Source organism: Bison bison, unplaced genomic scaffold (assembly GCF_000754665.1).
Source record: "Bison bison bison isolate TAMUID 2011002044 unplaced genomic scaffold, Bison_UMD1.0 scf7180017864158, whole genome shotgun sequence".
Lineage (NCBI taxonomy): Eukaryota > Metazoa > Chordata > Mammalia > Artiodactyla > Bovidae > Bison > Bison bison.
This window is the reverse complement of record NW_011494730.1, coordinates 3,413,498-3,428,881: the sequence shown is the minus strand read 5'-3', so window position 1 is coordinate 3,428,881 and position 15,384 is coordinate 3,413,498. Positions and strand designations below refer to the sequence as shown.

At 49.1% G+C, this 15,384-nt stretch overlaps 1 protein-coding gene across 1 annotated transcript in view; it reads right to left on the bottom strand.

Moving 5' to 3' along the window:
* CSMD2 (CUB and Sushi multiple domains 2) overlaps positions 1-15,384 on the bottom strand; it is a 655,591-nt gene that overhangs the window by 94,622 nt on the left and 545,585 nt on the right. The window contains exons 39-43 of the mRNA XM_010841252.1: positions 13,758-13,876; positions 13,183-13,252; positions 10,941-11,057; positions 7,885-8,094; positions 2,074-2,262 (exon numbers count right to left, since the gene is read on the bottom strand). Coding sequence (XP_010839554.1) covers positions 2,074-2,262; positions 7,885-8,094; positions 10,941-11,057; positions 13,183-13,252; positions 13,758-13,876 — 705 coding nt within the window. The remainder of the gene's footprint in view (positions 1-2,073; positions 2,263-7,884; positions 8,095-10,940; positions 11,058-13,182; positions 13,253-13,757; positions 13,877-15,384) is intronic.

The window sequence follows — 15,384 nt, the reverse complement described above, 5'->3', positions numbered from 1 at the left end:
AACACAATCGGCTATATTGCACTGTTCTGACTGCACTGTTCTGTAATAGGTTTATAATACTTTTCACACATAATACACTAATACATTAAAAACAAACAAATACAAAAAATAAAGAAAACAAGATACTAGAGTATCTTGAAAAGTAAAAGAGTACAGTACAACAGCTGGCATACAGGGGCTGGTGTTGAGTGAACAGGCAAGAAGAATTACTGACTGGAGGAAGGAAGGGAGGAGGTGGGAGACGGTGGAGCTGAACGAGCGTCGGCCATAGGAGACGGAGGGCAAGCTGCAACGTCACTCATGCCGGCTGGTGATGGCACAGGTTCTGGTTCCTTGCTGGAACTAGATGTACTTTTGCATCTTTGAAAGTTTGCCACTGTACATGAATGGTTTCAAAGGCTCACCACCCTCCCCACACTGTGAAAAGTGGACTGAGGAACACAAGACTGAAGGCTGGGAGCCAGTGACAGGCCTCATCTAAGTGACCTGGATTAGGGTGGAAGCAATGCATACAGACAGGTGGATGTATTTGAAGGGCAATTAGGATGTAGAATTAGCAAGACTCAATGACTAGACAGGATAGGCGAGAGGCAGGCTGCCCAAACTGAGTAACAAGTAACCAGGGGACGAGAGGGGCCTTTCACTCTAGTGAGGATTTCAACGTAATGGCAGAAAGAGGATGGCTTCCACTTTAAACACATTAGGATTTAGGTGCTTCTGGATAAGTGAAGATATTTAGTGAGGAGTTGGATGTATAGGTGAAGAATTGGCAAAGAGATAAAGGTTGCAGACACAGAGAGCATTTGGAGATGTGAGGGAAAGAAGCGAAGAGAGTGTGGGAAATAACTTCAAAGAACAAAAACACTTAAGGGACAAAGAAAAAGATGACCAAAAAGTTGGCACAGGCAGAAAGGTAATTGGAAATGCAAGAGAAAATGATGTCCTCGTCTAAGCTAAGGGAAGCACTGTCTTAGGAGGAAGAAGGGTTCATGGCTAAAGATGTCTGATGGGGGAAACACTGCTCTTCCATCTCCTGTGACACCATAAAAAGGAGCAAAAAGGAAACAAAAGTCCACAACGAAGCTTGTCATAGAGAGGGTGGCCAGCCAACAATTCCAGAATGATAGACTGATTATGCATGGGTATGATTTTGAAAATTTGAAAATCTAACTGGGAATTTAATAGTTTTAGAGATTACGACCTTATATTCTAACACCAGAATAGATCAGTTGTGCAAGCAAGGTGTCTTTATCTATGGAGAGTTAATACTTTTCCAACTTGTGGATTTTGAATCAGTTACCGTGCTGGGCACTTTACACACGCCATCTTGGAATCCTCTCAGCTCTTACGAAGAGAAGCCCCATCGTACCAAGGAAGAAACTGGAGGTCAGAGAGGTGAAGCAGTTCAGAGAGAAAGCCTAGGGTGATCTGATTCCAGAGCTGGGGCACTTTCTCCTGAATCATACTGTCCTCCTGCTAAACCTTGCCCTTTCAAGACAAATTCCAGCTTCTCCTCAAGGAAAAGGAAGGGAAAATTGAACGGAGATGTGTAGACATGGATAGGGACAGCATGAGCTCCTGGTCCTCCTCCACCCTGATTCTGGTTAATGAAGGCCCAGGAAAGTATCCCCTGTAGCTCTCTGATATCCTCAACTCAGATCTCTCTAGGTTCATATAGGAGAAGGGGAATAAGTTGGGGGGTATGAAGAGAGGAACAAAACTTTTCTAGAAAGATGTTTTCTTCTCTTCTCCCTTTAGGAAAGCACCATGATTGACTCTCTACCTCTCAGCATATCAGTGTCTTTGCTTCTGACTGGGACATCTGGCCCATGAGGTTGGCTGTTCCCAAGGGCTGAGAATGTATTCCTTTGGCTTTGACCTGTGTCTCCTCCAGGTCCTCCCTAGTGTTGGCCCAGAGCTCTGAGCCCAGTCTGGATACACTCAGTCCAGTCCATATGAAAACATGATGGACAATGTTTGCTAGGATCTCCTAGCATGGGTGATCCCACGGAGCAGGCACGTGCGTGAACCCTGTCCTGAAAAAGAATCACCAGGACTAACTGAGGAACATACCTTCACACCTGGGCAGGGGGTGGTCCCAGTTCCGGTTGGTGCCATGTTGACATGTGAGGACAGGGTGGCCCATCAGTTGATACCCTGGGAGGCATTCGAAGGTCACTGACTGTCCAACATTGTAGCCAGCTCCCCGAACAATGCCGTTGGCAAAGGGCTCTGGGTCTGGACATTCTTGAAGTTCATACGCTGGGAAAGAATAAGAGAGAAGGTTTTTTTTTTACTCTCTCTGGGCATTTTCTCCTCACCCAGGTGTGCCAGGGAACTGGCAGGTGGCGCTAGTGATAAAGAATCTGCCTGCCAGTGCAGGAGACAGAAGAGACGGGAGTTCTTATCCCTGAGTTGGGAAGATGTCCTGGAATAGGAAATGGCAACCAACTCCAGTATTCTTGCCTGGAATATTCCATGGACAGAGGAGCCTGGAAGGATACCGTCCACAGGGTTGCAAAGAGTCAGATACCACTGAGCACATGTACACACAGGGAGGTAGCAGAGAGCTGGAGAACCAAGGCATGGACTCAGACGGGCTTTTGTCATTTTCTAGCTATTGGCTCTGGCCAAGTGATTTCAGTTCCCTGTGCCTTTGTTTACTTACTTAGAAAACAGTTATTGTGAGACTCTGATAGGATGATACACGCACACAGCCCTTTGCACGGTCCTGGCACGTGGTAAGAATGCAGTAAACATGCTGTCTGTTATTGCTGCTTTCATGGGAAAGGGCGGCCCACGGAAGACAAGGTTAGATGGAACCATTATTCTTTGAGCACCTCGTTGGGGCTCAGCATTGACTTCAGCTCTTTTCTGTTGCTTCTTTCATTCAATCCCAATAACCACCAAGATCACAAACACAGGAAGCAGTCAGGTGAGCACTCGAGTGGGGTCCTTCTGACTCTGAGCAATTAGAACCTCTCAAGAAGGAAGAAACACGGGAGTAAGCCCAGTGTGGCAAGGAGAGAAACTTTTCTGAGGGAACAGCTGGGTTAGAAGGAATGTGTGGGGACACCCTGGGTGGTCCAGTGGTTAAGAGTCTGCCTTCCAATGCAGGGCATGTGGATTCAATCCCTGGTCAGGCAGCTGGGATCCTACATGCCTCGTGGCCAAAAACAAACAAAAAGCAAACAAACAAACAAATAAAAAAAACGCAGGACAGAAGCAATGTTATGACACATTCAACAAGAGACTTTAAAAATGGTCCACATCAAAAATAAAAAACTTAATAAAATAATAGGAATGTGTGATTTTCGCACACGGGAGTCCCTCCAAAGAACAAGAAAGTTGCTTCCCTGAGAATGGGTGTGCCTGCCTTGAAAGGAGAAGCCTTAATGGGAGCAGCTGAGCCAACAGGGAGAAGTCACTGAGGGATTTGCTGAGCACACGTCAGAGAGCCAGAGCCCTCAATTATTAATAATCGGATCCACAGGACAGTAATTAGACCCACTCAGCAGGAAATCAGCAGAGGGAGCGTTCCTACAGTGGAAATTCTCAGGGGGAGTGGTTGAGATCAGTGAATGCTCGATGCAAAGTCGGTACCTCATCACGCTCAATAACAGTGCAAAGAACGGTGATCACGAAGCACTCCCTCCGTGTGATGTGTTTCCTCTCAGTGCCACGCATGGAGGTCTCTGTGGGCAGAACTGGGCAGATTTCACTGGGAAATCATCAAGGCAGGACTTCCCTGGGGGTCCAGTGGTTGAGAATCCTCCTGCCAATGCAGGTGACATGGGTTTGATCCCTGGTCCAGGAAGAACGCACATCCTGGGGAGGCAACTCAACCTGTGCACCGCAGCCACTGAGCCCGCACACCACAACCACTCAACCTCTGTGCCCTCAAGCCTGTGCTCTGCAACAGAGAAGCCACTGCAATGAGAAGCCCGCACACTGAAATGAAGAGTAGCCCCCACTCGATGCAACTAGAGAAAGCCCATGCAAAGCAACAAAGACTCATTGCAACCAAAAATAAACAAATAAAAATTTAAAAAATAAGCAAATTTTTTTTTTTTTAAAGAAGAAATCATCAAGGTAGTTGGGTGCGTTGAAAAATCGAGCAGTCCTAGAGAGACTGGGTGGGCTGGGCAGCCAAAGGGGCGTGGCTCTGTCAGCAGCAACAGGTTTGGGCGATTTAGCAAATGAAGTCTTAGTAGAGACTTCTACTAAGGCACCCTACTCCAGTACTCTTGCCTGGAAAATCCCATGGACGGATGAGCCTGGTGGGCTGCAGTCCATGGGGTCGCTAAGAGTCGGACACGACTGAGTGACTTCACTTTCACTTTTCACTTTCACGCATTGGAGAAGGAAATGGCAACCCACTCCAGTGTTCTTGCCTGGAGAATCCCAGGGGCGGGGGAGCCTGGTGGGCTGCCGTCTACGGGGTTGCATAGAGTTGGACACGACTGAAGTGACTTAGCAGCAGCAGCAGCAGCAGTCTTAGTAGAAGTGAGGAACCTGTAGGGAGGTGACTGAAGGATGAGTGGGGCCTTTAAAGAGAAGCCTCAGTGGGAAGAAAGGGACCCAACAATGTGGGTGAGCCTGAAGACTGAGGGCTGGTGAGAAGTCACGAGCACCCTGGAGGAGAGTGGCTGGGTCCCTCTCACAGGAATCGTTTCCAGGGGAAGGAGCTGGCTTTTCACAAAGAGACATTGAAGTGACGGCTCCGGGACCGCTTTCACAGGGAGAGGAGTCTCAGAGTTTGTTCCACCAGAGGAAGCTTCAGAGGGAGAGGTTGGGCCTTGAGGGAAGACAGGACCCCTGAGGAGTGGAGTCATTAACTTCCCCAGAAAAGGGTTCCACGCAGAGAGGAGCAGTGGACGCTACAATGGGAGCAGATGCAGTTTCAAACAAAGAGACATATTAAAAAATCAGTAATGATGAGGCCTAACATTTTGGAACAAGGTCATTTTGCTATGTTCTTAGAAACACAATCTCCTGAGAAATTTTAACAGAATATAGTAAGCCTATCAGGCTAGGAGACCTGGCAGGAGTAGCTTATGCTGCTACTAAAAACATTACGAGGATATTTACCTGAAGAAGGGAAAAGAAAACTCCAGGTTAGGAAGTTCAGAGTGTCTAACAGGAGGGATTTTGAGGAAAAGTAAGGAGTTATATTTCTTCCAGAGAAAGTCTGGGGACCACAAAGAGCTGGGACTGCTGGATACAAATGGCCTGAGTGGTGATGTAGGTCTTTTCATAAAAGAAAAACCTAGGGTGAGGGGTCGGGTGAAATTCCACGGGGCCAAGAACATGGGCCTAGAGGGCAGGGAGAATTATCTGGGCCTGACACACGGCAGGGGCCTCAGTGGGAGCAGCTGGGCCGCCGGCACTGGAGATAACCTAGTCCGGAGGATGGGCCATCATGGAGAAGCCATAGTGGAAGTTTCAGAGGTCACGTCTGAGGTGGGGGCGGCCACCCTGACACCAAGGGTGGCTCCACAAGCCCTGTCTGGACTGTGGCAGCGGGCAGGCGCTGAGGAAGCAGCCGGGCCTGTGACCCAAGGGGAACATCTGGGCAAGTCCTGGTGGGGGAGCTGGCCCACCGCAGGGTGGGCATTGCTGGGGCTCTCATACACTTGGGGCAACTCAGGTCAACGTGTTGGTCCTCTAAAGGTGAGCTTGGGACCCCTCCTTCCTGTTTCCACCCTTCGCTCCCGCCTCAGGTTCCTCAGAGAATCCGGCCTCTGAACATGTGGAGCCTCAGTGCGAGTGACGTTAATGCAGAGTGCTGGCTCATGTCTGGAAGCCTCAGGGAGGAGCCCATGAGCCTCAGGTGAAGCTTCTCAGAGGAGAAGGCTTGGTGAGTCTGGGAGGGGCTGAGATCAGGGCTCCATGGGGGCTCCAGAGTGCTGGCTCATGTCTGGAAGCCTCAGGGAGGAGCCTGTGAACCTCAGGTGAAGTTCCTCAGAGAAGGCTTGGTGAGCCTGGGAGGGGCTGAGGTCAGGGCTCCCAACTACTACTTCTACAAGGAAGTGGGGCGTCCGAGGAGTCTGCAGGACTCAGAGGGGGCAGCTCTGACAAGGACAAAGTGGGCTTAACACACAGGAACGCAGGGAGCATGTCTACTCTCACCACCTGAGCTGGACAGGGCTGTGCCTGTCACAGGGGTGAAGCCAGTGCATGGGAAGGCCCCAGAGCACTGTCCCCACCACAACGTCATCAGACCCTGCATTCATCCCAGACGAGGAGCTCAGGGAGAGCCCTTGGGCCCAACTGTGTTCGCCCCAAATTCATGTAGAAGTTCTAACCCCCTGCCCTTCCCCGCCTCCTCAGAACGTGATATTTGGAGACAGGATCTTCACCTACCTTTACCTAAATTAAAATGAGGTCTTTAGTTAGGTAGTCTTAGTTGTGTCTGACTCTTTGAGACCCCGTGGACTACTCTGCCAGGCTCCTCTGTCCATGAATTCTCCAGGAAAGAATACTGGAGTGGGTAGCCATTCCCTTCTCCAGGGCATCTTCCCAAACCCAGGGATGGAACCCAGGTCTTCTGCTTTGCAGGCAGAGTCTTTACCGTCTCCACATTTCCCGTTTTGACAAGAACACCAGTGATATTGGATTAGGGCCCACCCTAATGACCTCAGACCGACAGGCAGAACGCCACGTGAAGATGAAGCCAGAGGTGGGGGTGATCGTTCCACAAGCCAAGAAACGCCGATGGTCAGCAAACTGCCAGAAGCTGGGGGAAAGCAGGGAACATGTTCCTCCTTGCAGCCCTTGGAAGGAGCCAGCCCTGCCCACCCCCAATCTCAGGGCTTCCAGGCTCCAAGACTGTGAGAGAGCAACTCTGCTCTTCAAGCCAGCAGTCTGCGGTATACTGACAGAGCAGACCTAGGGGACCAATACACGCAAAGCCTGAGAGGTGTGTGTCTGTCCTAGAGAGGCACCCGACCTCGCATCTGGGCCTGAGTCTCTCCTGGGATAGACTGTGGCCTTGGGATGTATGGTGACCACTGGACAGGCCTCACTGCCCACCGAGGCTGTGTACCCTTCTTAGGCACAGGCTCGCCCAGGTAAGGCTGACCGTTGCCAGGAGCCCATCCACAGCCCTCTGGGTGCACAGCTGCATTACCGCCAATGAAGTGGCATTTACTAGGAAAGAGGCTGGGGCTTCTCCCTGCTCCTCCCTTGGTGTGAAGGGCCCAGCTCCTTCTCCTGAGGTGTCCCAGGAGGGAGATGTCGGGCTGCCCCAGGGCCCTGGGTACAGCTGCCCAGGTGGGCACAGCTACACAGGCACAGGAGAAGTCTGAGCTGGGGCAGATGGGGCTCGATCCAGGAGGAGTGGGCCAATCACGGGACTCCAGCTGAGGACGGGGGAGCTGCGGGGAGTCCAGCCTCACACAGGGCAGCCCTCAGCGGGAGGAAAGGGTCCTGCTCCTGTCTCCGTGTGAAGGCTCAGCGGGTGCTCCAGGACTGTCACCAGAATCGTTACTGGAAACCTCCACCGCATCACAGGACGAGCTTTGCGGGGCATAACTGACACACAGGGCAGGCCCCCAGGGAGGAAGTGAGCCTTTGGAGGCCCCGGGGCAGGGGGTAGGGGGTGGCTGGATGTTTGAGGGGGAACTGATGGGTCACTTGCTCTGAGGAAGCTGCTGACTGTTGGGTCTGGAGCTGAGACGGCGCTTTGTGCTGCTGCCCTGGGAAGCTCTTGTCCAGGGGGTTTGATAGCCTCTGCGGGGCCAGAGAGACATGTCACAGCAGTCAGGCCTGCCTTCCACTCCTTGGCCTTTGCTGGGTCCCCTCCTCCCCTACGTGGGAGGCTGGGAAGATAGGTGATGGTGGGTTAAGAGGCAGGGATGGATGGATCCTTCCTGTCCTCACCCTGATACTCCAGCTTGAATCCCGGCCGGTTCTGGGAGTGGTCGCTGTGGAAATAGACGGTGGTCTCGTGTGACGTGGAGAGCAGGGCGCTGGGAAGCTCACTCCCGCTGAATCTGCCCATCATGCGGCTGGTTTCGTAGGGGCCGTTCCGGATTTCTATGAAGTCGTGGTTGGGCTCGGTGGAGAAGTTCAGGAACTGGATGTGAGCTCCTGGGAGCAAAACAAAGGCAGACAGTGCCCAAGCAATAGAGTCTTGCTTCTGACGTGCTGACTCCTGAGAGCATCACCTGCCAGAGCCCATGTGTCCCCACCACGGACTACCCACCCAGTTAGGGGTCCCAGAACACACATGGGGAGTCACTGGTCAGCCCAGTCTCTTATCTTCAGGCAGGACTGAACTTAAAAGTGTATTATTCATTCAAAATGAAAGGCATCAGTCTTATCAGAGCTCCATCCCCACTCTATTTTATTTCATGGAAAATGAAGTTCAGGGTCAACACCTGACTTAATTTGGGATTCATATGTCTAGTATCAGTATAAGGGCAGCTTTGATAAAATAATGTTTTAACTGAAAAATACCACCACTTAAACATAACCACACTCGATCAAAAGACATGACCTTCAATACTAGTATTTTCTAGAACACTTACAATAATTCAGAAATTAGAAGACTACAACATCCCATTGGTTCTATTAAGATGCCAAGTGGAGTTTATACTTTGGGGTCTTATTAGATTAATCAAGATCTAACAACGCAACAGGTTAAATGGATTTCATTAGGATCTTAACTTACATATAAATACATTCTTTGAAGAATAAGTGTGGGACTATTGACATCAATTGATTGATAAGATTTCTCAAAATTAGATTACTATTAAAAACGATATTGAAAAAACATATTTCTGAGCATAGGAAAATGTCTGCAACGTTAACTGTAAAAATCTGACTGCAAAGTAGTGTGCAGCATACAATTCAAACTTTTGTATTAAAAAACTAGAAGACTATTCACTGACTCACTAACAACATTTATTGAGCATTTGCCATGCATCGGGGCTGTGCTAGGTGAGCATTACACAGGGAGGAACAAGGTCTTTACAGGGCCCTTGTCTTCATGATGGTGAGGTCTAAGCTGTGAGTGATGATTTCTGCATGGTGGGACTACAGATGCATCGGAATTTTTATAGTTTTCTCATTTATACCTTCTAATTTGCTTAGAATAAGCACACGGGAGTGAACTTTTGGCATCTGATTACTTAAATAAAGACTTGACATATACTGTTGAAGACCCTTCATATCTCCTGCCCTCTCCCACTGCTCTTCTCTCTACAGAGGCAGTCACTCTCTTGAATTCAGAAGATATCCTTCCAGGTCATGTGCTTAGATTCCTAAACGTATATCTGATTTGTTTTAAACATCTGCATTTATTATTGTATTATATATATAGTTTTGCAAGCTTAAATTCAGCATGTGTTTTTTAAGGTCTTACCTTGTCAATGCAAAGATACAGTTCATTGATTTTTAACTACTATATTAATTAATTCCATTTAATGAATTACCCAACCACACTATTCACTCTTCTATTAACATGTAGATATTTTCCAAATTACAGATGACTTTACACGGAGCACCTGTGTACGTATCCGCGGAAGCTTCACTTTGCAGTCTACCTCCCCTGTGTCATCCCCACACAGGGGCTGCTGGTCCATTGAACGGGCTCTTTAAGCATGGGCTTCCCCCGTGGCTCAGCTGGATGCCAAATTTCTGAATTGCACTGCCTGACTGCCGCCATCTAGTGGTAGAAGTTTGTAAATGCGGTGGTTTTCAAACAGAGCAGGGGGCATTAGGGACTGTTTGGAATCCAAAGTAACTTGAAAGCAAGGGATCTGGTCTTCTGTGGCTGGTCCCTGCAGGAGGCTGACTGCCTGGAGGACTTAAAGATAGAGGTCTCTGGTGGCCGAACGTCAGGCCTTACAGAGAAAGTGATGCGCCTCCCACTTACACTTCTGTTTCCCTTTGGTTGTGGCCCTCCCTCCATCCTTCTATTATCTGAGGTTCTTCTGGTTCATGTCTGGATGCAGAGTTAGAGGGTCTCCCCGCTCCTCTTCCCTCAATATCTCAAAATCTGGAGTTCCCAAGGCTGCCAAAGTTATCATCACTTTGCAGCCTGATCATACCCCTCCAGTTTCCTTCAGAAGATGGTACTTAATATAACTCTTATCTTCTGAGGGTCATAACTTCTCCCCTCAGGGAAGATTTAGAGACATCCAAGTAGGTCGCTTTCTCTTGAAAGCCTCTTCTCCATCAGAAGACCCACTTTAGGATGAATAATAAAGGACAAAAGAGGTGGTCTTGACTTCTGAGGTCACAGACTGGGGGATCACAGGTCTGTGCAGGAGTGACATTTCATTCCTAGGCGCAGAGCAATGACTTGGATGACCTATGTGTACAGCCTATAATTTCTTCGTCAACACAAATCCTTTGTCTCTTCAACAGAAACATTAGGGGTTAAATTATATTCCCAGTGCACAACATATGAACCTTCAGTAATTAAATTTTGTACCCAGATCAGTGTCCTCTACACCCCACCAACCCTGATGTCTACACACACACACGACATTTCCCAACCTCTAAGGCCAGCTAGAATGTGAGTATAAAGAATGCAAACTCAATTTCACATTGACCTTGGCTCAATTTAATTAGGATGAGAAATTGTATATTGGAGTTAAAAGCCCAGGTTGAAGTCTAGTCTCAGTAAAATAGATTGTCTTTTTCTTTTTTCAACCATCCCTGAGCAATTTTTCATTCCACATTCCTGGATTTTTGCTCACTGCTCTAATGATAAAAATAATAATGGTAATCCCTAAAGTTTTTTCCCTACTTTATGTTCCCAAAGCACGTTCATCTCTACCATTCCTAATTGATCCTCTGGACTGCACAGGAGCTCAACAGCTGAGGAAGCAGAGAGGCAGAGAGCTGAACTGACTCAGCCAAGGTTATGCTGAGTGATGGCAGCAGACAGTTGCTTTAAGCCCAGAGGCCTGGGCGTGAAGACTTACCAAAGCCCACAGGCAGTGCTATTTTCCAGGAGCAGTCCATGTTGCTGGGGTAGTTGCCTGGGAAGCCGGGGCTCAGGATCACCCCCTCCATGTCTTCCACTGTTCCCCCACACTGCGCTGTGACCGTGAGACCAGACTGGGGGTTAGCACAGCAACGAGGCAAGAACAAGGCCATGCAGCATTTGGACTTTCCTAAGTTAATTTCCCTTTGAGAATCCAAAGGGACCTTTAATTCATCTCCCTAAAAAACCGCACACAAGAGAAAACGGAGGATGTACATCCAGGAAGGGAAGAAGTATACCCTATGTCTGCCCTGCAGTCCACAAACCCAAGTTATGGATGCTTGACCTTGAGCATGCCCTTCAAAGGTCAGTTTCCTTAGTGAGGTCATGTAGCAAAAATGGTGTGCCCCAAGAGAAGTGTGACTGTCTCCTACACGATTCCCCAAATCTCCCTCTTTTCATTGTCCAATCAGCTCTTCCGGGACTGGAAAACAGGAGGAAGGAAGGGGACAGACAGTGACATGTTAAGTTCCTGCTCTGTGCCAGCGCCAGCCCAGGCTCTTATTCCACGGGGCTGGGCGGTCAGCAGAGGAGCCCCACCATGAGCCCACCCTCAGAATGCTGACATGCACCCTGAGCCAAAGTGACTATGAGCCAACCACAAGGGGCTGGGGCATCTGAATCTCCAATCGAAATGACTTCAGAGTCAGAGTTGCCTGAAGTTGTAGGGCTGGGGCACAGATGCAGCCTGGCCAGTTCATGTGGATTCTTTTTTTTTGGCTCAGATGGTAAAGCGTTTTCCTGCAATTCGGGAGACCAGGGTTCAATCCCTGCATCAGGAAGATCCCCTGGAGAAGGAAATAGCAACCTGCTCCAGTACTCTTGCCTGGAAAATTCCATGGACGGAGGAGCCTCATAGTCTACAGTCCATGGGGTTGCAAAGAGTCGGACATGACTGAGCAACTTTACTTTTCACTTTATTAGGAAAGGTTGTGTGTACAGAAAGGGGTTAGCCCATCACGAAAGGCCAGAAGAAGGAGCCGAGGGGAGGAGTATGTGCTGTGTCTATGTAGACCCCTTCTCAGGAGAGGGTGACTGAAGCACACAGATCTGAAGGGAACAGTGCTTGCATGCAAAGCAGGGGCTCCAGCACTGATTCCCCCCACCCCACCCCCGGTCACAGTCCCAGTGCCCCCACTTCCTGGGTGACTGGGGCCAGCTCTAAGTTCCCCCAGCCCAAACCTCCAGCCCTGGGTCCCTGCCCTTCCACAGCACTTGTGCCACAGGGTGGTTATAAGGTTACAACAGACAGGACTTCACTTCACTTGGGACAGGGCCTGGCATGCACAGTACACCCTCAGCCCAGGGCGGCTGCGGGGCTCTCAGTGGTTCCCTGGGCAAGGCCTTCGTCATACAGGATGAGGAAAAGGGCGGACTGGTCCCATTGCTGATTGCTCTGCATACGAAGAGGCCCTGCACCCTGGAGAGAGCACAGAAGGGCAGGGCCATGTGCTCCAAGGACATGCCCTTGGCTCACCTTGCTTCCCACTCCAAGTTCAGCCTTGCACTTGCCAGTTGGCAGGGCATCAGGGAATCCTAGTTCCTCGCTCTGCCACTTTCTTTTGAATCCTAAAAACCTTAGTTTTCCTCTTTGCAAAACTGAGGGTGATGACCCCTGCCCTGAAGAGCTTCAGCAAGGAGACATATAACTCAGGGCCTGGCACGTGGCAGACCCTTGATAAACAGTTCCCCTTGCCCCGACCTGACTAGATGCTTCTGAGCATGGAGACTCTGTATTTCCTTGTACCCAGTGATCTCTTCATCACTACTCAGCACAGAAACCAAACCAAACCAAGTCCTCCTTCCACAGGGCACGCTCAGCCTTTCTCCATCAGTGTATTCCATCTGTCTGTCCTATGAAAAGTCACAGGGGGAAGCCCCAAAATGCCCAGAGGTTCCATATGGGGTTTGGGGTTATATGGAATCAGAATGGTCATCATCAGATTTTGGAATGGGCAAGCCACTGCTGTATTTCATTTGGTGGACAAAGGTTTCCAAAAGTCGTGAAAAGCCTGAGGTTAAAGCTTACAAAAAACCTCAGTCTAAAGATCCCACCTTCGAGCAGACCTGCAATACCAGCCTTCCTTTGGATTTGAACTTGATCCCAGTGAGATGTCCCTGAACTCAAAGCTCTGGTAGAAATGGATTTGAGTGGATTGGAGAAGTAGGTGTTCTCTTACCAATACAGAGAGGCGGAGGGTAGTTCCAGCGCCGCACGGTCCCGGGCATGCAGGAGATGTGGGCGTGGCCCTAGGGGAATCAGGAACAGGGTGGGCTGGCTGCCCGCACGGGCGCAACTGCATGTACAACCTGGAGCAGGGGCTTGTTCTTAGGCTTTGGGTTAAGGAGCAAGATACATGGATCCACCGGGGGTTGGGGCGAGAGGTAGAGGGAGAGAGCTGGGGAAGGACACTTATTAACAGCCATTACTAAAGAAATCTCATTACTAAAGGTTCCTCATGAGACTCCTTTAATTACTAGATTCTTTCATCGCCTTCAAAGAGGAATTAAGTTTTCCTAGAGTCTAATCAAACCGAAACTTTGCAGGGACACATCTGAGGCTGGCTTGTGCCAAATGGCCAAAGTCAGCACTTTGTCTTTTGCAGGAACAGCTCCAGGAGGGGACAACAGTCCCTGAGGGATCTGGGGAGCTTCTCTCTGTTCTGTGGTGACTGCAGCTCTGCTGGGAGGAGGCTGGCTGATCCCAGCTCAGGGGATACCTTTCCAGTCCTGGGGGGTGGCCAACAGAAGGTACCTGGAGGGCATATCCTGGCTCACACTGGAAGGAGACCACATCGTTCACCAGGTAGCGCTCGCCAGTCTTCACCCCATTACTGGGCACAGCGGGTTCTGGACAACTGCTCAGGCCCACCGCTAGACCAGACAGAGACAGATGACAGGAGAATGGACAAGTCCGTCAGGCTGATGCACCAGCAGGCTGAAGGCAGTGCTGGCAGTGAGGAGGAGCTGCCTCCCGGCTGTGTCCCTCTCTGCTTTCTCTCCTCCCAGCCTCTAGGCCCGTGTTTCCCAAGCCTTTCACCTCCCAGCATGTGGGAAAAATCAGAATGTGTATATGGCCCAGAGGCCCAACAGATCAAAGCCTCCTGGAGCAGGTGGGCATCATCTGGGAACTCTGACTGTGCCCCCAGGCTCAAAATGATACCACACTGCTGTCACCCCAAGAAGTTCCTTCATCTCTTCCCATGCAACTTCTGTCCTCTATGTGCTTTTAAGAAGTGGATGTGATGCCTGGAAATGAAAGCTGCTTGGGCCTGAATCCACAGATCTCAGCATCTGGGACAAAAGATTTCAAGGACAGTATTAAAACAATCATCAAAGTGAACTGGAAGTCCTTCATCTCAACTGTCACCTTGTCTTTTTTTTCTCCACTCTTTCCTGCCCTCCAAGTAAAAGGCAACTAGTATTTACTGAGGTGCTCACGAGATAGTAACCTGAGACCTACTTACTGGAATGGAAGTGGTGGACAGAAGAAGGAGGAGGGGCAGAGAGAAAAAGAGAGACAGCAAGAGCAAAAAGTGTGGTAGGAGAAAGATGGGATGGAGAGCAAGGTCGAGACAGAGAGAGAAAGCCAGAAGGACACAGACAAAGGTCCGTTCTAATTTCTTTAATTGAAAGTCCATTCTAATTTCTTTACATGGCAGTGGTGAATTTTATTTAAGCCAAGTTTACAACAAAGGAAGACTTTTTAAAAAAAATCATAAGAAATTTATTACTTTTGAAAGCAGATTGGTCATTTCCATTTCAATTAAATAAACATCAAATATGAGTCATAGCAATAGACAGGACTTTTGTATCCTGCAAAACCATTTGCCTCTACAATAGCAGTTAACTCTTCCTTTCTGTACTCTCTTTGTAGATGATCTACAAAATGGAAATGTATCTACAGGGTCCTGGCTCCTAGGAATTTCAGTCTCCAAATACTAAGGGAGACCTCTGATATCCCCTAGCTTCTTCCACTGTGAGAGGACAGTGCACGATAAACCACCAGTCATCTTGAACAGCAACAGCAGAAAAAGAAAAAAAAAACTCAAAGAGGTGAATTTTTCCTGGGAATGAGGCAGTAGAATAAAAAGGAGATTCAGGAAAGAAGTCTCTCTTTGGAACAAGAAAGAAAAGAGAACATTCTAGGGAACATTAAAGGACTCAATTTTAAATATTGGATAAAGAAACAAAACTGGAGAGAACAGAGGAGAGAGGGTGAAAGGAAAAATGTAAATTATTCAAGAGCCTAGGATACTTCAGCCCACCAGGTGACTGTGGTCTGAGAGGTCCGTGGGAGGAAGGTCTCAGAGGTCCCTGTCCTGTCCTCCACCCTGCAGGATCTTGGCTTCAAGCTGCCCTGCACTTTCTGACCAGCTGAT